The sequence below is a fragment of the Talpa europaea genome, assembly GCF_964194135.1.
Source record: "Talpa europaea genome assembly, chromosome: 5".
Taxonomy (NCBI): domain Eukaryota; kingdom Metazoa; phylum Chordata; class Mammalia; order Eulipotyphla; family Talpidae; genus Talpa; species Talpa europaea.
The window spans coordinates 42,822,501-42,844,519 of NC_140071.1; the positions used below are offsets into that span (position 1 = coordinate 42,822,501).

Sequence of the window (22,019 nt, forward strand, 5' to 3'; positions counted from 1 at the left end):
AGAAGTAAAACATGAAAATCCTCCTGTGCTAGTTTCCATTATTTAGTTGTACTTTGTGGTGTTTATCAGCACTTAGATTCATAGTGGTTTGTTATCATAGGATATTTACCTGACTTCTCACAAGAATAGGTACCACCCTTACAGCTTTCTATTCTGAAGGCTCTAAAAGCGTATTGGGTACGAGCCAATAGCAGCATAACTGAAAGGAAACCTACCATTAACTAAAGACATTTCCAACCTGCATAACCACTTACACACTCCTCCTTCTCTTTCCACTTTAATTTAAGCTTATTTCACCACTGAATCATATGGTCATTTAAACTAAATGTTGCTGCTTGGAATCCACACAAGCATGAACACTTGCTCTCTCCCAGCATGCCCTCAGTCTTTCCCAAAAGTTCTTAGTCCCAGTAAAGCTACAGCTACAGTCTAAACATCTGAACATATAAACATCTGAACAGTCTGAACATCTTACCATCCAGATGGTCCACATAGCAGTACACGTCATAAGTTTCATGAGGAGAACGGTAGCCATAGGTCCTGACTCCTTGCTTCCCCATCATATCTCCATAACAGCCTACTCTGGGAGCCCGGATAGGGTATCTGGGGAAACAAAGGACTAGTAAGAAACACTTTCTTTTCATTCAGCAATTGACAAAGTAAGCCTGTGGTCCCTACAACTCTCACCTAACGCTCCGATCGGATAGCCAGCCTGCATCACACTGCTCAAATCCATCTTCGTAGGCAGCAAAGAGCTGTTCTGGGGTTGCTATGACTGCCCCAACATCCATACAAGCCTTCTGCGCAGTCTCAAAGGTCAGCGTGTACCTGCTGGTGGATGCCCGGTAGTGAAACACAACCCCTGTGAAGACAGCAGTACAGTTACAAGGACGTTTAAGTTCCCACCTCACTATGCAATATTTGTCATTGGAGCAATATATTCAATTAATTGCTAACATGGTAATAACATCATCCAAACATTTTCATCTTCTGTAGCATTGTGAAAAATCATGGTGATTTGAGGAGCCCCAGAAATGTCATTCACTCAGATGCCCCATGCTGCTCCATGATGGAGTTTCTTAGCCAGGAATTTTCTACAAACAATCTAAGAAAAAGACAGAAGCTTCTAATTCCCAGGTGGTGGATAGCTGTCCGGATGAAAGGCAGCTTTCAGGCTACATAGGAACCAAAGGAAATACAAATTGTTAAGGGAGCCAAAAAATTGACTTCTATTACTTCATGATTTGACCGAGGGCCAACTCAATAGAAGTCCATGGAACATTTCTTAATTCCACTTCCTCCAAATGTAAAACACTGAACTATTTACTTTCAGAGACCACATCCTAAGATCGAAAAGACAATGTACAATGTACGTGTGAGAAAGCTGTACCAATCTCTAAGTTACTCTCTCATCATGTACAAGTCCTTAATCATATACTGAACCTCAATTTCCTCCCCCACAAGTGAACCTAATATTGCTTATGTTAGTCATTTGCTTAATGTGAATGTCAAATTAGTTAAAGGATTTAAAATATTGGGTAGGTTACTCTGTACTATCCAGATGTTATTTTTAAGTATTCATGATTTCACCAGCATAACTTAGGGTCTCTGCTGTGGAAGATATATTGATTGACTTTTATACCGAAGAAGGCCTGAAAAACAGTTCTCCAGATTCCCCTGAGTATAAGCCAGGTATCCCAATATTTGCCTCTAATTCCACTTAGTTGTATTTTAGGAATTGCCCAAACTAGTGGTTCCTGAGCTGTGCTCCACGGCACAAGGAATTGTCAAAGGGGTGGATAAGAAGCAGATGAAGGATTGGGTCTTCTTCCACATCAACAAGGGCATCTCTATTTTTAAGTGAAGTAAATATGGTGACTCATTTCTACAAGACTGAAATGTGAGTGAAGCTGATGTGCCTGAGCCAACACTGAAAATAGAAAATAGCACAATGGGTTACTAAGGAGGAAATTCATAGAGTCATATAATTAAGGCCACTTTTCTTGTTAAATAGAATGAATTGTGATTTCTAAGACACCTTTCACTATCATTTTATTCCTAGTAATTTGCTGGGTTGACAACAGTCTATTGCTCAGTCTCACTTCTAAATAAAAGTCTGTCTTCCACAAACTCACTCATAGATTGTCTCTCTCTTCCAAGACAGTTATATCCCACAATGTCACTACAGGGCAACTGACTAGCATGTCATAGATAAGTAGTTCTGACTAGCATCAACACAAAATGACCTGCGATCTCACCAAGTAGATGTACTGACAACTTACATTCACTTTTCCATTTCTGACACTGCAAAGAAAATTTCATCAAATGCCTTTCAGAAAAATTTTATCCTTATAGTACTATACTAAAATGATCAGAAAGTAAATATAGTGCTATCTGGTATAAGAGGTAGCTCATAAAGGCTTAAGCAAGAATTTGAATGACTTTAAATTAATGTTATGCTGACCAAAGATCCAAACAGACTTCTTGGTAATTAAAAAATTTTCATGAGCACTGAAGATTGGCAGTCAGGAGACACAAAGGAGCCTCCATGACCAAGATATCAAACAACATAAATCTGTATAAATATCTGCAATCATTGCAATAATTTGAAGATGTCATGTGGCTAAGGAGACTAAGTGGAAGGTTTTCACTGTTTCAGGGGAGCAAAGGGAAAATACATTGCTAATTTCTCAGTGATGAAAACTGTAAGAATTTGTTAAACTTTTTTTAGGATTTAAAATAGATATATTCTATAAGTGTATATATATCCTGTGTATTTAGCACCATATATGTAAGGAGAGATATAGAAGGACAGTAGGAGAGAAATATCAACAGGATAAAAAGATCTCAGTTTAATTAAAATAAATGATAAAAGGGTTATAGAAGAGCCAAGAGCCCAAGATATTTAGTGGATGCTTGGACAACATAAAAATAGATTTATATAAGGAAGCAATAGAATCTGAATATAAAAGGATGTTCAGGAAGTTAATTTGTAGCATCTGAAATGCAAAGAATTTCCTTTTGGCTAGACAAGAAAGAGTTTTAATAAAGCCCTTTGTATATATATATGAAAGGTAAATATTTTATAGGGAAATGGAGGGTTGTAAGAAACTCTGTTTCATCATGCCTGGTTATTAGAATTTTGCTTAATAACTTGCCAAAATATCATGCTTCCGAGAGCTATGTCATTAAGTGTGTGCCCAATTAAAGCAATTTTTTGTTGCTTTGTCTCTTAACTTAAATTCAAATGACATGGAAACCACCACTGAAAAGAGGATAAAGCTACAGTGTTTCATTGCAAAACCTAATGGAAAACAATTAATGTATCAAGCTTTAAAAATTTTTCTTGAATTCTTACTTTGAACCAATTCAAATATTTACTGAGTCCTGGCTGTTTTAAGGCACTGTGATATATATTATGGTATTTATTAAGTACCAATAAGTACCTATTTCTTCAATGAAAGTTAAAATAGAATTTACATTTCTTAAAAAAAACCTCAAAGATTTATTAATTGTTCTAGAAGAATGAAAAAAGTGAAGAAAAGGATTTGTGCACATGCGTGTATGTTTATGTGTGTATTCATTCACATGCGAAAATTAAAACAAAAAGCAGATCATACGACAGTCTTGAAAAGCAACCGATAGGTCTCAATAATTTATAGTGATTCCCTAACTGTTAACCATGTCTTGAGTTATTCGCTATATCCGCTATACTCTACTGCATCACCTCAATGAAAACTGCTACATAAAATGGCCCCTTCTTTAACCCCAAACTGTGTTTCATTTTTGGTGAACGAACATGGACTGTAGGGTTGATGGATGTTTTTTCCACCTTTCCAAACCCTGAATAATCATTTCTTTTGAGCACTGTTTTACAGCACTTCTGAATTAGGTATCATGTTATACCACTTTCTTACAGATTCTGAAAACCTTACCTTCCACAGCCAATGATACTGTGTCTTGTGTGTCTTCAATCCCATACATGACGTCACAGCGGTAGAGACCTGCGTCACTCGCACGCACTTTGACCATAGTGAGTGAGGCGTCCCCCACAGCCTCAGGGTGTGTAGGCACTGACACTCTCCCTTTGAAACCTTGCCCGATCTTGATATTCCCATCTTGGGCCACAAGAACAGTAGTCTCCTTTAAATCTTTTCCATTTTTATCCACTTCCATCTTAGACCACTTGATTCGGAGAGATTCACTGGTGGTGTTATAACCAGGTGGTAAGGTAGGCATGGTTGAAAAATGACAAGGTAGGTTCACTTTTCCAGAGAGGAAACCCTTAACAGGTGGACTTTTTTCCACTTTAACTAGAGGAAAGAGAAAATACCAAATTAGCAGTGCTGTAAAACCCAAACTGAGTGTACTAAGTATCTGAACGAATAAGAAACCCTTACACAAGTTTAGTAACATCTTCAAATATGTCAAATAATTAACTTTATCTATATACAGAGAATAGTATACCATTTCAAAAATGTCTCATAACAGGCATGGATTAATCATGCTAATTTTTATGTACTAGAGTATGGCATTCATTTTAAGAATTTATAACAGTGTTTAACATAAATGAAATAAGGCAAGTATAGGGAAGCAAGCAATAAAAGACAAAAGGAGAAAGGCAGACTAGAATCAACAACGCAGATTTGGCAAACCCTCAGACACCAATGGTGGGCAGGTAAATTGGTGCAGCCACTATGAAAAATAATAGGGACATTCCTCAAAATTGAAAATAGAACTACCATATGACCTAGCAATTCTGCTTCTGGGCATTTACCCAAAGAAAACAAAAACATTAATTCAAAAAGATATATGTACACCTATGTTCGTTGAAGTATTATTCAAAAGAGCTATATGTGGAATAACCTATACCTACTTGTAGATGAATGGATAAAGCAGATGTGATATGCATACACACTGGAATACTACTGGGCTATTTAAAAAAATGATGAAATCTTGTCATTTGTGAAAACATGGATGTATCTTGAAGGTATTATGCTAAGTGAAATAAGTCCTATGGAGAAAGACATCCAGCTTATTATTTAATTCATCTATGGAAGATAAAGAATCAAAAGCAAATGATCAAGCAAAACAAAAACAAACCCTTAGATTCTGACAACAGAATGGTAGTTACCAAAGGGGACGGGGAACGAGAGGGTGTGTGAGACAGTGGAGTGTAATTGAATTGTGGTGAATGGAAACTGTACCGTCAGTGACATGTAGGAGAGATATACACATCGGCATGTGAAGCTGTACATCTGAAACTTTTTTTTTTTAAGATTTATGCATGTATACAAGAACCGGGGTACAGGCCAGAGGTGCAGAGTGTGAGAGGATTCACCAGAGAGAGAGTGGGGAACAGAATAGGCAGATCCACTGAAATACACTGCTGAGGGAAGCAGCGGGCGACACAGGAAAGGTCTGCTGAGCCATGAGGGTTAGCTCCCTGGCTGGAGTGGGGATAGAACTCATGCTGCAGAGGCTGGTGCTAGCTTGATAGCACTGTCTTTAACCCCTGCACCACCAGGGAGGACCCTACATCTGAAACTTATACAGTGTTGTAAACCAGCATTACTTCAATACAAATTAAGTAGACAGACAAACAAGGCGGATAGATACTGTGACAGGCCGGATGCAGCCTAAATGCATACATTAACAGAATAGTGAAGAAATGTATGGCACAGCCATAAAGTGGTTTATTGTGTAGCCTTTAAAAATGCAATTTATTGGGCCTCCCTGGTGGCACAAGGGGTTAAGATGCAACCTATGAAGCAATCTACAGCACGAGTTCAATCCCCGGCCAGGGATGAACCCACATGGTGCAGCAGACCTCTCCTGCCTCTCCTGCTGCTTCCCTCAGCAGTGTATTTCAGTCGATCTGCCTGTCCTGTTCCCCTCTCTGTTTCTGGTGAGTCCTCTCACCCCCCACACATCTGGCCTATACCTCAGTTCCACACCTCTCGCCTGTACCCCAGTTCTTTTATGCATAAATAAATAAATCTTTTTTTTATAAATGTAATTTATTAAGGGTCTCTGGCATAAATACAAATGATCTTAGTTGTGTGAAGAAAAAATTGACAGAAGGAAATATGGTAAAAGGCTGGAATCATCTCTGAATAGTGAAGTGAAGGACTTTTTAAATGTTTCAGCATATTGTTTCTTTATCTTTTAAATTCTAAACATCACTTTGATAATTAGAAGTTGTGAAGTAGAAAAACATTCTTTAAAAAATAGAAGGGCATATGTTCCCACCTCAGTGTTAAATGGCAGGTCAGACAGCAGAGAAAGCGGGTGGGTAGGTGGTCTCAGAGAGGGTGGGAGCACAAGGGTGGTCTGGTGCTGCCAGGAGGAATATTTTATCATTGACATTGTTTAGAATGGCTGGTGTCTAGTGCTTATAAAAACTGACTTCTTATTGAGAAAAAAATGCACGTTTGAAAAATTGGAACAATGTTAGCAAGCAGTTGAAAGGTGAAATTTATGTCTAAAGATCTGAAAACAAAAATGTTAAGATAATGGCTACATTATATAGGAGGAAATGAAAATAAAATTCAAGGAGGAAGTAAAAGGAGAGAAAGTATTTCAGAAGATTGGATCACTGAGCAAGGAAACACTACCTTTTCCTTATATCTGGGTGGGGAGGGTTAAAAGAAGTTGATTTCTGTTCACCTAACTCTCCTAAAATATTAATCTGCAGAATGCCATTCTGCTTAAGCCCTTAGTTTTAATAATAAATATATTGACTACAATTTAACACTACCACATAAAAAAAAAAAAACTTTCACTCTTAAAGGACTCTGTATCCCTGCCCCACATCTCCCATCTTCCAGTCTCTACTAATTGGCTATTCAATGTGTTGTAAATAACAATAGAACATATTATCAATTCTCAAACAATTCCTACTTTGTGAAAATATGATAAACCAGGTAAGAATAGCCTCTACATGAGAAGAAATAATGAGTCTTAATGAATAAAATGATATGTATCCAACACAGATAGTGTGTTAGCCACACATTAACAGATAGGTATTGTTAACACACATTTCAATATGAATATTCATCTAAATATTCAGAAATGATACAGCTGTCAGTGTAACCCTGTAGATTCCATTGGGCATAATTTGTTTTGAAAATTACAATAAGAACTTATGAAACTTCTACATATTTTTTAAGGAAAAAAAAATACCCTCTATTGCTAAAGATTGGAATTCAATTTCAAAAACACTGACATGTACAATATTTCACAGGATACAAATAAATCTAATAACCAACACAGTACAGTGCTTATGATAGAAATAACTAATCTACTTCAAATTTATAATTCCCATTGCTGTCATGTGTTTATCATTACTAATCTATAGAGTTATCCAAAATAGGATTTAAGGCACTTAACAAAATTAAATGAAAATAAAATGAAGTGTGCTATTAGCTGCACTAAACTAATCTTTAAAATGCTAAGATTATTAGTAACTCAAAAATAAGTAGCAAAATGGAATGGAATGCTTGCCTTAAAAAATAAATTCTCTTACTGAAGGTTCACCTTCGGAGTGAGTTTGCTCCAACCTCTTACTAAGGATTCCCACTGACAGAAAGTGGCCGTCAGTTCACCAACTGGATGGTGATAGACTTGGGCCAGAGCCCATATTCCTTAACACCTAAGCAAAGAATCTTTCAGCCTTGGTATTTATTGAATTGGTCTCCTGTGCCTATATTAAATCACATAAGAAGTCTCAGTTTTAGTTCCTTTTTGAGTCTAGACTCCTAATTCTACCCCACCCTATTTCCTTAATTTGCTTTTCTTAACTGTTAGTAATTTTGTGAACTTTAAAATAAATGTACACTATGGAGGGTATCCCTGGAAAGCAATCTTCACCTATTTCATAGTCCTCTAATTTGGACCCCACTAGGGAGATGATAACAACACAAAATCACCTTACACATTTCTCCCACCAACAGGGGACCTGGGAATCCTGTGTTCTAAAATCCTCCCAATTTTTACTCATCATATGATCTAAGAAATTTTATTTTCCTTCCTGAAGATGTCTTTAGATGATTAACTAGGCCACAAATAAAACACTGTTTTTTCAAATGGAGAGTAAACAGATTTACTATCAGCCTCAATTATGATATAAATTATGTGACTGTTTATCTTCTCCTTAAAATGAGCTGAAGATACACGACTCTCAAGTCCTTAATATTTATTACAAAATTATATATGTATTAATAGTTCTTTTCACAATTTTAGAAGTGTAGGGACAGATTTGAGATTCAGTCCAATCTATCTGATTGGGAGGTTCCTGAAACATAGGGCATTGTTCAGGAATTGTGTTGTAATAAAAATATGTATTGGAACAAAATGATGTCAAAAGGCAATATTCCCAAGGGTTATTTATTGTTCTGGATGTTTAAAGATATTAAGAAAATTAAAAGCTTCAGTTAGGGATAAATAAATAGTCATGCAGAATTCAGTCTTCACAAGATTAACAAAAAGCTGTGTGGTCAAGTCTTTTGTGTATGAAATCTTGAGTCTTAATGCATTGGGGTCACAAGAACTAAGTTCACTAAATATAAATATTTTAAGAAAGTAATTTAGTAGTTCAGAAGATGTTTATAGACTACACATGTTAAAAAGAAAAAAAAAAAGCTACCTGAAAGAATTTGTCTGAAACTCTGACAATGCAAGTAATAAAAATAAATGTCAGCAAAATGTTCATTGTTGCCATTAGATGGTTTATGGTCTAAGTGAGTTGCAATCAGGGAACAATCTCTAAATGTGAACAATCAATTTCACTCCATTCTCAGTCAGTTAATTCTGCAGTGCAAGGATGATATAAATTCTATCTATACAATTTGACCAAATACATATATTCAGAGACCTTGACCAAATACATGATAGATAGAGAATACTGGAATTTCTCAAGAAGGAAGTACTACTCTCGTTTTATTTACTCATGACTGTACATGGCTCCATTTATTAATATTAGAGGAATATCCAAGTCACTAGGTCAATGCTAGATAATCAATATAATAGACATTGTTAAAGCAAAGAGCTCCCCATGCATTACAGTAAAGGAAAAAGCAATAGGCAACATTTTCACTAATGTTATTGACCGCGGAGTACCTAGGAATAAAGAGAGAAAAACTTAAGAGGAAAGTACTGGTACTGAACTCAGCAACCAGTTACCCCACTGGGAACTCAGTAAATCTGTTTTATCTGCATATTATATTTTTAAATTTTGTCTCATATGACAAAAAATTCTTCTGAAATGACCCCCAACTTGTTACATATCTTGTAGTTACATATCTAGCAGTGATGACCAAACTACAAAGAACTTGATTCTTGGTGTACAAAGTGGTTGAGACCAGGGACTATGGAGCACCTCCTAGCTATGTCACTACATTGTGCCTGATCTTCTATATCAACTATCCCTCCAAACCTTTGGGTAGTTTCATTTCCTCCTCTGCCAAGTGGGGAGAATAAAAGCATCTGTTTTATCGGAGAGGACAGATGAGAGGAAAGGTGAGATTAAATAAACTATGTAAAATACTTAAAGCAAAACCAACCACAAACAATTACTCAATGTTTTTAGCTATTATTACTGTTCTAAAATCCTCTCTGGGAGATCTAACAGAAGTATTTTAGTTTTTCCTCCCTTTCTGTGTCTTTTTTTTCAGGGGAAAGTCTAAATTTTGTTTGAATGAAGGGGTAGCTGCCCTTTCGCTCAAGTTTCTCCACTACTTTCTCTGTAATTCCCCTCCTGTTCCTGCCCACACAAACCAACTTTTTGGTTTTCTGTATCTTTCTTTTTATGTCTCTTTTCAGTGCATGCTGATGTCCTTTCCTGTCTGTGACCTTCACCTTTACTTGCTGAAAATGCTGGAAAAAATCACTCATAGGAAGTTAACAGACTCTGATGGCATTCATAAATGAGTTTACTTGCTCAGTCACTAATTTACGAAATACATGAAATTTCGTTTAATGCTCTCAGTGCATGAGGCCCTCTGCTAGGAAATGAAGGCAACTTCTTGCAGCCTACAGTCTGCTTGGGGAGAAGAAAAAGGAATAACTTGCCACGGCAGTGTTATGGGCTATCATAGCTGTAACAGCACGCATACATGGAGAGGGAGCTGTTAAATGGGCCAGAAAGGAGAATGGAGACAAGGAAGGTGAGCAGCTCAGAAGTCAGCTCATCCTTGATTCCTCTCTTGCCCTCTCCACATCATATCCAACCCTTTATTTAATCTAAATCCTCCATCTCCACATACCCCGAGGACGATTCTCTGGTCCCACTGCCACCATCTCTCTCTGTATCGTCTCCTTCCCTCTCTAACTATGGCGACCTTTCTATTGCTCAACACACTTCATTTCCTCGGAACTCAGGGCCAGACATTGGCTGGCCAGCTTCCTTTCATCACTCATATCTCAGTTTAAATGAGACTTTCTCAAAGAGGCCTCCCATCTCCCCTAGACCAGAGCATTCTCCACGATCTCACTCTGCTTTATTTTCAAGAATTTGAAAGTATCTGGACTGTCTGTTGCCTGTCTCATGTAACTAGGAGATTCATTTTCAGGAAATCCATAGTCCACAAATCTGGAATTATAATAACCTCATTGTTATAAAGCCAAAAAATAAATAAACAAAAATAAACAGTACAGGACACTTACCCATTTGAGAGAGAAAGAGAGAGAGAGATGGGGGAAGAGATAGGAGGAAAGGAAAAAGGGGAAGTAAAAGGGGTGGACAAGGCAGAGGCGAGGACACAAAAACTTGGCTACCAGCCTTCTCTTAATCTTCTTGACCCTTCAAACTCTAGTCTCCAGAAGTTTTGTCTTTCTTTTTTTTTTTTATATGAAAGTCTTTGAGTAGTATAGAAGGTGGAATTTTAAAGTACGCCATATAAAAGCCTTTTTGCACAGTCTGAAAAGAATCTTGGAAGTTACTGAAAACCCCCTTGGCTCCTTCAGCATCCCTTTCATTATTTTGCTTTAATTTGTTTATTTACTATGATAATTTTCAGCCCAATATTTTAATTAGGAATGTTTAGCACCAAATAGATCAAAAATTAATTCTTTATTCTAGTGATTCTAACCCTAGTACTTACATGTTTATTTCAATTATCACCAAGGAAATTATTTCCACACTCACCATTTTGCAGCGCATGGGTTGCTATTAAGGTAGAACACATCCACAAGATGCTCTTTATATTTATCAACATCTTGTCCTAGAAATGAATAAAAGTACAAAGTAAATAATAAGCATTCAAGTTTGTGGCAGGTCATAAACCACACACTATTTATGCATTGTATGTAATGAGAGTGTAAGACGCAGCACTTCTTGGATCATAAAAACAGGAGGGAACATGCAATAGGAGTTGTCCCAACACTTTAATTATTCATTTGAATTTCACCCAATCTGGTAGTTACCAAAATAATTCCAGAACTCAATTTGGGACATATAACAATGTGGATTTGTGGGGCAACCACAATTGAATAGGCTGTAGGAAGAACAATAAAGACCACAGCCTAAATAACTACTGGCTAAGAGCTGGCACAAATTGGGGAAGGTGACCACAAAGTCTATTTAGAAACAGGAAACTGGTCATGAATGGAGCAAAAGAAGATGGGGAACAACATCGAAAGAAATTGAAAGAAATCTGCTTCAAATGAGAGGTGGGGAAGAATTTGTTGGTGGCTCATACACAAGCTCAAAGCAGAGAATAAGCACCTCGGCAGACTTTTTAAAGAAAAGACTTCAGTTTAGTTTCTAAAAAACTGAATAAACAAAATAAATGTATTAGAGGGAACTGAGAAAAAGAGTTTGCTATGAATTTTAAAGCAGTTCCAATGGTTTTAAGGTCTGAAGGATAGAGAATGAAAAAGAAAAAAGAAATACCTGCATGAGTCAAGAAACCTTGCCTAATACAGCCAAAAGAGTTTTGCTGTTAATATATTGTGTGACCTTGCAGAAAACATATAACCTGACTCTCAGAATGGTCCCTTACAGATGGAATTTCTCTAAAGTTATAATCATAAAAAGGATGAGTACCAGTGTTGGGGACCCTCTAGAAATCAAAAAGCTGACCTCAAAAAAAAAAAAACCCAAAGAAACAAAAATCCTGCAGAACATTATTTGAGCTCCACAGATGGTCCCTTTTCAGCTACATTTCGTACCATTCTGTAACAGCCATTGTTGGTTGGCTAGCCAGTAGACATTCCTCTTTCTTCTTTCTGAAAAAACTTTGATTCGTTCTAGCATATTCCTTCCTTTACAAAGTCACAGGCTTTATAGGAGCAACAGTATTAAACCCTAGCCCAGGAGATGATCCTGACCCCAGGGGATGATCATCCCCAGGGGATGATCCTGATTTTCTTCAGTGAGTTACACCTGTCCCATTCCTTTTAACAATGATTAGTTTGGGAATAAGTACAGCCATTATGGCCAAAAAAGATGTGAGGGGAACTCTGAAAGGAGTAGGGGAGTATTCCTGGGAAGGATATATTTATCTAAGAAGAGATGCAAAGAGGTGGTTACTTTCCTTCACTGGGCTTTGTTATGATAGGATATTTCTCCTGAAAGTGTTGTAGTACCTTCATCCACCAGGTATAAGAAGTCTCCAGGGAGAAAGCTGACAAAGATTTAGGAGAGATGGGGCTTATATTCTCAATCATTAGACTTACACCTTTCAACTTTTTTTTTATATGAGATAATAAATTCCCTTATTATTTTAACCCGATAAAATCAGGGCTTTCTGTTTCTTATCACTGAAAACATATTAAGTGATACATATGTGAGTTGGTGTCCTAAATGACTTCCTAGAATCTTGCTTAGAAAATATATAAATACTGTACTATTTAGGAAAAAGTGGATTGAAGAGTAAATGGTATAAAAACAATCCAAGTCCAATTTCGTAATTTATGACAGTCATTCCTTTTGTCTTGATGTTCTCTATTTGGATTCTTTTTTTTGTATATCTTGAAATAAATATTAGAAGGGTTCTAAAACAAGTTATAAAATTATACACAATTCTCAATTAGTGTTTTTTAATTATAATATAGAGCTCTCATTTTCCACATACATGTCACTTGACATTTATTAAAAGCATAGAGATAATACTAAATTAATCTTATTAACCTGATAATAGTAAATTAACCTTGATAATTAATTTAATTATTTTTCATAGAATTATGGGATATGCTAACACATGTTATTAAACACTAACTGGAAAATTAAGTCTCTAAATTTCTGGGCTACTACAGATACCACAGCAAGCAGGAAGGATACACTCATACTTCAATGTCATTACAATATTTCAGAGAAAAATAAAGATATCAGTTTCATATATTTTATAGTTTAAAGTTCCCAAACAAAATAAAATTTTAGGTTGTATCATAAAGTGGTAATAAAGAAAATGTGTTCATTAATATTAATTGATTCAAGTAAGAAACCTTTTTGTAATTATCCTTAAAACAACAGTTTTTTTTATCAGCCTTCAAGGAAAAAATGTTCTCAATTTTTTCCATGAAACGTCTATAGGCAGAATATTAAAAATATGAGCTTTAGCTGTCAAATAGTCCAGAATTCAAGCTCTACATACTCTACTTACATGCTGTGATTCTGGGTAAGGTACTAACTTTCTCACTTTCACTTTCTGTCACTATATAATAGTGAAAAATTAGTACTTAATTGCTAGAGTGATGGTGACAACTGATAAAATTATATTTAACTCACTGATATATGGTACATTCAATACTCAATATTATATTAAAAATACTGATATAATCTTTCTGTAGGTGTTCTCTTCCTGGTTTCAGATCACTAATAGCAAAAAAAAAAAAAAGAATATGAAGCTCTTAAATTTGAAAATGATAACATAGATTACCATTATAGTAGCAGTGTATAAATTAATGCTTATCTTATAATATATTGCCCTATAATCTATTGCTATGTGATTTGATTCATTATGTATAAACATGTTTTCTCTCCTTTGTAGAACTGTAGGCTTCTGGAAATCAGAGCTAGTATCGTATTCAACTTACTAATTCCCACAATATTTCCTGTGAGAAGTGTCAGGGGGCACCATCATTCAAGGAACATTCATACACCAAAGGTGTGACCAATGCCTGTACTTGCTACTCATAAAAATGCTTAGAAGCAAGGGCATCCCTGGCAGCCTAGGGGTTAAGTCTCAGCGTGACCACCACTGCAGCCTGAGTTCGATCCAGCCAGGGAGGTGACACATATGGCACAGCAGACCTCTCCCGTCTCACCTCCTGCTCCCCTTAGCAGTGTATTTCAGCAGATCTGCCTGTTCTGCTCCCCACTCTGGTGAATCCTCTCACCACCCACACCTCTCTCCTACACCCCAAGTCTTGTATGCATAAATAAATAAAAATAAATCTTTTTTTTAAGATTTATTTATTTATTTATACAAGTACTGGGTACAGTCAGAAGCGCAGGAGGGTGAGAGAATTCACCAGAGCCAGAGCAGGGAGAACAGGCAGATTGATGAAGCACACTGCTGAGGGGAGCAGCGGGCGCGGCAGGAGAGGTCTGCGTGCCATGTGGGACCCTCGCCCGGTGGCCGGGGATCCAACCGGTGCTGCAGAGGCTGCGGGCAGCTTAACAGCCCGGCGCTCAACCGCTGCGCTACTAAGGGAGGCCCTAAAAATAAATCTTTTTTAAAATGCTTAGAAGCAATGTGCCAACAATCTCTTATGAATATGGGCAAGCCGACAAATTAACACCTCAAATACACATAAATTATTTCAGCAAAATATTTACCATAACTCAATAATATCTGATGGTTACTATCTAGAGTTTCAGATCTCATATCACAACCAGAACAAAAGGTGTGATCTTAAGCCATGAGTGGTTGTTCTGAAACCTAATTTCCTATCCAAAACAGATACTCAGTCTAACTCTTTGTGCCATACTTCATCCTTATAAAAGTGTCTTTCTAGGGGCCTCCCTGGTGGCGCAAGGGATTAAGACACAACTTACGAAGTTGTCCGCGGACTCTGCAGCACGAGTTCGATACCCAGCCAGGGAGCAATACATATGGCGCAGCAGACCTCTCCAGACTCACCTGTTGCTCCCCTCAGCAGTGTATTTCAGTCAGTCTGCCTGTTGTGCTTCCCACTCTCTCCGGTGACTCCTCTCACCCCCCAGACCTCTGGCCTGTACCCCAGCTCTTGTATGCATAAATAAATAAATCTTTTTTTAAAAAAGTGTCTTTTTTTATTGAGGGAAGTATGGAAATGTCTTCATCTATATTACAAGTATACTCATCACTTATCAAGACTGTCCGTAAGAACGTTAAGGAAAGAAAGTTAATGCATTGAAAATACAAAGACAAGATCAGTAAATTTTTAAATATATTTGCATAAATATCTTCGAAAACACTGCCAGCATTTAAAAATTGTAGTATTCCTCAGGAAGGGAGGAGGGGGAGGAAAGCAGGGGAGAGTAGAGAGGAAGGAGGGAATGCGGGCACTTCCACTTCAATAGTGAGAAAACTATGGTGACTGAGCCCCTGAGCAGAGAAATCCCGTATTGTAAAAAATAAACAAGGATGTTTCAAAACAAAAATAAAAATTATAACATAAACAAGTAAATAAATAAATTGAAGTGTTCAACCTAGGACCCAAGTCTCTGACTTCCTTTGAAAAACCAGATGCAGCAACTCTAGGTCTATATGGTAGTTGGCCAATCAACAGTGAGCCAACAACAGCCTCTACTCTCGGCTCTATATTCAAGGTTATCACTGGCCCACGTGGCCTTTTGTTCATTCCCACTCCATGCCTGCTCCTTGTAGGCACTTGAATTCACAACCCTTGATTTATATTTTTAAAAATTTAATTATTTATGCTTACAAGAGCTGGGGTGCAGACCAAAGATGTGGGGGTGAGAAGATTCACCAGAGACAGAGATGGGAGCAGAACAGGCAGATCTACTGAAATACACTGCTGAGGGGGGCAGCGGGTGAGTCAGGAGAGGTCTGCTGCGCCTTGTGGGTCACTTCCCTGGCCGGGGATCCAACTCCTGCTGCAGTGGCTGTGGATAACTTCATAGTGCTGCGTCTTAACTCCTTGCACCACCAGGGAGGCCCTGAAACCCTTGATTTATTTATTTTTTAATATATATATTTTTTATATTTTATTTTATACAATTCTTATAACATTTTTTATTTTTGCACAATGTATTTTCATTGTATGAAACCCTTAATTTCAACTGTAGTCATTTTTTTTTTTTTTTTATAGAGGCATGTTTTTATTTATTTATTATATTTGTTTGTTTGGTTTATACATGCACTGGGTATAGTCAGAAGCGCGGGAGGGTGAGAGAATTCACCAGAGCCAGAGTGGGGAGCAGAGCAGGCAGAAGGACCGAAGTACACTGCTGAGGGGAGCAGCGGGTGGCAGGAGAGGTCTGCGCACCATGTGGGATCCTCCTCCGCTGGCCGGGGAGCAGCCGGGGATCGAACCGGCGCCGCTGAGGCCGCAGGCAGCTTCGCAACCCAGCGCTCAACCGCTGCACCACCGGGGAGGCCCTCAACTGTAGTCATTTAATTAGTAAATGTCGCAGTGCTTTTACTGACCTAAGTTGCCTCTGAACTATATTTCCATTATTTCTTTCTCTGTGTTCTTGGGTATTTATTCCATTTCTCTAACATTTTTAAGGTTATGTCCATGTCCTTAGTTGTCAAATCAAGCGCCTTCTATGTTCAATCTCACCAAATAAGTAACTTTATAATAATTCTGTCTTTACTACCACTCCAGTCCTTGTCTCTATTCTTCTGCTTTTCCAACTCTGTTTTGTAAGCATACCCTGTTAATGATAACAAGTCTGTCTGCAGAGAACAATCTGGAAGATAGGAGAAGCAGTATCTATAGTTAGCCTTCTCTTCCTGTGAAGTTAATGAGAAGAGAAGAAAGTCATTGAACAATCAAGGCACAGCTGACTGAGGCTGTTTAATTGTCTGAGAGACACAATAGACAAGGTCAACAGGACCCCTATACAGGAGAAATGTCTCCAGTGAGGATAAGGGTCATGTCAAGGATTGCCTTAGAGAAAAGGAGAATCGAGCTTCTAATAAATACATATTTAATATTTCCCTCGAAATGGGGGAAACCTGAACAAAGAGAGCTTAAGGACACAGAGAGATTTTGTCTTCCAGTCTTCAAGTTAGTTACCGTAGACAACTGATTGTCTAAGATGCCTCAGCGATAAAATGGATACAATAGGTATTACCTATCATATTACTCCCGGGTGCTTCCTCACAGGAGAAATTGTTACAATGCAGAAAGAAATCTCATGGCTTAAACATGAAATCTCATGAATTTTCTTCCCATGAAATCTCATGAATTTACTTCCCAGGTGTAATGGCACCCTATGAATTATTCAGTAGTATGCCACTGGATTCCTGAACTTAGACTCTGCTAAACTGCGTCATGTCATTAGCCCTTAGTACTGCTTGGTTCTCTGCCTGGCAACTTTCTTCCTCATTACTCAGTCTAAAACATACTGCACTTCCTTTTCTCATGCCTTGTTTTCATCATATCACCACTTTATATATGTGTTTGGAAATTGCCTTACTCCACCATAATATAAGCTCTAGGAGAGAAGTCTTAGATGATCTGTTCATGATAGTATTCAATGCCCAGGGCACTTAGTTAATATTTGTTGAATGAATTAATGGAGCCATTAATTATGTAACGCTATGCATATAATATATACTATTCAGTACATTACTTTCTTCACTTAAAATACAAAAATTGTGTTGGAGAACACAATTTTTCTTGACAAATACAGTTTTGCTGTATGATTTTAACTATTGTATAGTTTTTGTGAAATGAATGTAGTGTCTTTTATTTCACCAATTCCTATAATGAGCCTTTAAGGGCGCTTTAAAATTTTTGCTAGGTGGCCTCCCTGGTGGCACAAGGGGTAAGAGGCAATCTATGAAGTTATCCACAGCCACTGGAGCATGAGTTCCATCCCTGGCCAGGGAGCTATCCACATGGCGCAGCAGATCTCTCCTGTCTTGCCTGCTGCTTCCCTCAGCAGTATATTTCAGTAGATCTATCTGTTCTGCTCCCCACTCTGTCTCTGGTGAATCCTCTCACCACCCTCCCCCACCTCTGGCCTGCACCCCAGCTCATGCATGCATGCATGCATAAATAAATAAATCTTTAAAAAATAAATAAATAAAATAAAATTTTTGCTATTAGAAACAATACTGTCAAGACATTCATGTGCCTATGTCTCAGGTGACATTTGTATCACTATGTATTTGACAATTTAGAAGAAAAATTGCTGGGTCAAATGATATAAGCATTTAAAAAACTTGACAGCTATCACCAAATTCTTTTCTAAAGAAGAAGAACATATTTATACTCCACAATAGCATATGTGTGACTCAGTTTCCCCGCAATCTGGTAGTCAGAAATTTTCTTCAAACATTTGTATCCTTACTGCTCTAATTAATGAAACATGGTGGAGCATACCATTGTTGTTTTAATTGCCATTCTTTAATTTTAAGTAAGGCTGAACAACTTTTATAGGATTAAAAAAAATTCTTTTTGCAACATCTGTCCTTTTTTTATAGACTGTGGTTTTTTATTTACTTGTAAAAATTCTTGGTATATCCAAAGAATTTTTGTCTCATCTATTGCAGATAGTTTCCAAATGTCTTATTTGTTTTTGTGTAAATAAGTTAATTACTATTTAGTCATACTTCCCAATATTTTCTAGTATGGCTTCTGGGTTTTATCCTTTGCTTAAAGCAGGTTTCTCTGCTCCTAAGTTATTATTTTAAAAACCCCATGATCCTCTAGTGATTTTAGCTGTTTTACATATCTGGTGCATATTAAGATAATTTTTAATAAAAAATGAGATATATTTTAACTTGTATTTTGAATGAATCAAACAGTTGTTATCAAACTATTTATTGAATAACCCTTCTTTTTCCACTGAATTTCCATGTCCATTGGAATTTACTTCTGAACTCTCTTTTGTTCAATGAAACTAAACAAATCTTAAAACAATATGCCTATCTCCAATTCATTTTACAGGTATAGTGAGAAATGTATGATTTCGATAACACCATTATTACTAAAATATTAAATTAAACCAGCAAGCTCCATAACATTATATTAAACATTATTTCCAATATAAAAATATTAAATATACTAATACCAATTGTTTGTATAGTCAAAGCCCTTCTATAGGTATTCACTCATTTCATATTTATGACTAATAGACTTTGACGCCAAAGGTCTAGAAATTTTGTCTTAACCTGATTTTCTCAGTTGATAAGTACATCTCAAGCTTTCTCATTCCAAATCTAATGTTCATTCACTATATCACAGATAAAATCAATCCATTTAACAAAAGATTATAATTTACTGCATATTTCATATGTGTTTAATAAGTCTTATAATCTCATTTCTATAGACATAAACACCTCCTAAAATTCTTAGAAGAATGAAGTAAGAAGTATATAAATGCACAAATAAGGTCATTTTAAACAAAGATCTTCATTTATACCCTTGTAGAGATGAGAGATTTGTTCAAAGAATTGTCAGGAAACATCACTGGCAAAGCCATTAAACAAAGATGCTTAGGTTGACCAGTGAAATACAACCACTCCTGGCATGTTTCACGATAAAAAGTAGGCAGTATAAAAATATAAATAAAAGCCCTGGAAAAACATATATGATATAAAGGTATATGTGTAATTTACCGAGTCTAGGCTACCAGAGGAAACTGCAAAAAATTCACTTATCAAAGTGGAGCTTTGCCAGGTTATTTATCTTGACTTCTCTCATTCTGATTCAAAATCCAAGAGGGTTGGCCTTGTGTGTTCTAGTTAAGTATGAACCTATGTAACAATCATCAACTTTTCTCAGACCAGGGCAAATAATCTAACTATGAGTGGTTTGTGCGTCCTAATTGGTTTCTCTAGGTGGGTGGTGAAATAATAGCCCACGACAGTGGTTGATCCTTTTATTGAAAGGAACCATGAGTTTTGGAAAGTTCTGCCATTCACAGGGCAAGATAACACTTGAGATACAGAATCTAGTGATGTTTGTTAATAAATGAAGTCAACAAAAATACTTCAACCTCAAAGGAAAAGAGGGCTTAAATATGATTGCAGGGTGCTCAATTAGTGACCACTCATTAACTACAAAGTACATAAACATAATAGCAAGAGAAAGAAGTGAACAATGACCCTACCTTTGACATTAATCTTCTTCAACCTCAAGTTAGCTTTTTATGACCTTTCCAAATAAACTTTGCACGTGTACAGGTATGGCTGTCTTAAAACATCAAATACCTACATTTTGTAAGCACTAAGCAAAAAGAGCAAGAAGTGTAAACTTATATAAATCTAGGGGGATTCTTTCAAAACATTTTTTTAAAGCATGATCTACATTTTTAAGAATTAGTTTTCATTTTTTCTATCTACTAAGAAAAACAGAACAAAACTTAGAATTCTTACATAAATCCTAAGTGATTGTCCTGAATCTCATCTCTCTTCCCACCACCCACAAAAAGATTTAGGGTTGTGGACTTCCTGCTGGAGGAAGTAATTGCTCAATCACTTAAGAATCCATTGGAACACTTTTCAGCCTGAGTCTGGACAGGCATATACAATTGTAAAATATCCCTTTCCTCACTTAAGAGTTCAGAGCTAGATGTCAGTCTGTGAGACCTTCTGCTTGGTCTGTTCTTTCCAAGTTACATACTGTGAACAGATTTTATCTCAGAAAACTAGTCGTTGCTTCCATTGGTGCCTTCCTATTTTTATCTTAAATAAATAACATCCTATTTTAGTCCTTTGAATGTGTATATTCACCATGAGTTTGGCACAACTGCCACCCAGTACTTAAAAATAGAAGATTTTGGGGTCAAAATGAAAGGGAAAGTGGACCAATTACCAGAAATTGAGACAAGAGATGTCAAGCTAAAGCAAAGAAGTAGTAGAGTTTAACATGCAACTGTGTTAGTGTCTAGTCAACGCCACGTTCCACCAGGTCATTTGTTCTGTCGCTTCATACTACATACATGCTGAGCTCCCACTACGGGCCAGGTTGTGCTAAGGCTACAGATGCACAGGGACCAGAGTCACCACTTCTCCTTAATCCATGCAAGTTCACTGAATTCCATCAGTCCTGTCAAATGGCAATCATTTCCCTTTCTAGATGAATGAGCCCTGTCTTTATAACAGTCTAGGGTATGGTTTATCCTGTAATTCACTAAAAAAAAAACATGGTCTTTAGACTAACTTGACTATATTCCAACATTCTCATATTTTCTGCTAAAAAAAGTTTGGAGTGAATCTTTACTTCTCCCTTTTTTAAAAAAAAAAGATTTATTTATTTATGCGTATAAGAACTGGGGTACAGGCCAGAGATGCGGGGGGTGAGAGGATCCACCAGAGACAGAGCAGGAAACAGAACAGGCAGACTGACTGAAATACACTGCTGAGGGGAGCAGCGGGTAAGACAGGTGAGGTCTGCCTTGCCATGTGCGGTTCTCCCTGGCTGGCCGGGGATCAAACTCATGCTGCAGCGACTGTGGATTGTTTCACAGTGTGGTGCTCAATCTCTTGCGCCACCAGGAAGGCCCTTTGCTTTTCCCTTTCTCAAGACAAAAACCTTATATTACTCTTAGGAGTGCAAACTGGTCCAACCACTATGGAGAGCTGTGTGGAGATTTCTTGACCTACTAAACATAGAGCTTCCATATATATGATCCAGCAATTCCACTCCTACATATTTACCCAAAGGACACAGAAACATCAATTCCAAAGAGCACCTGCACCCCTATGTTTATAGCAGCACTGTTTACAATAGCTAAGCTTTGGAAACAATCCAAATGCCCAAAAATAGATGACTGGATTAAGAAGATGTGGTGCATATACACCATGGAATATTACTCAGCATTCAAAAAAGATAAACACATGCAATTTGCAGCAACATGGATGGAGCAACAACCGGATGGTCTCACTCAT

The 22,019-nt window shown here is 37.1% G+C and overlaps 1 protein-coding gene across 1 annotated transcript in view; it reads right to left on the reverse strand.

Annotated features, from left to right (window-relative positions):
- The window catches only part of VCAN (versican), a gene marked incomplete at both ends in the record, with an annotated part of 91,274 nt that extends 80,058 nt beyond the window's left edge, over positions 1-11,216 (reverse strand). The window contains 4 exons of the mRNA XM_084232926.1: positions 476-603; positions 688-862; positions 3,936-4,313; positions 11,147-11,216. Coding sequence (XP_084089052.1) covers positions 476-603; positions 688-862; positions 3,936-4,313; positions 11,147-11,216 — 751 coding nt within the window. The remainder of the gene's footprint in view (positions 1-475; positions 604-687; positions 863-3,935; positions 4,314-11,146) is intronic.
- Positions 11,217-22,019: the final 10,803 nt, after the last annotated feature.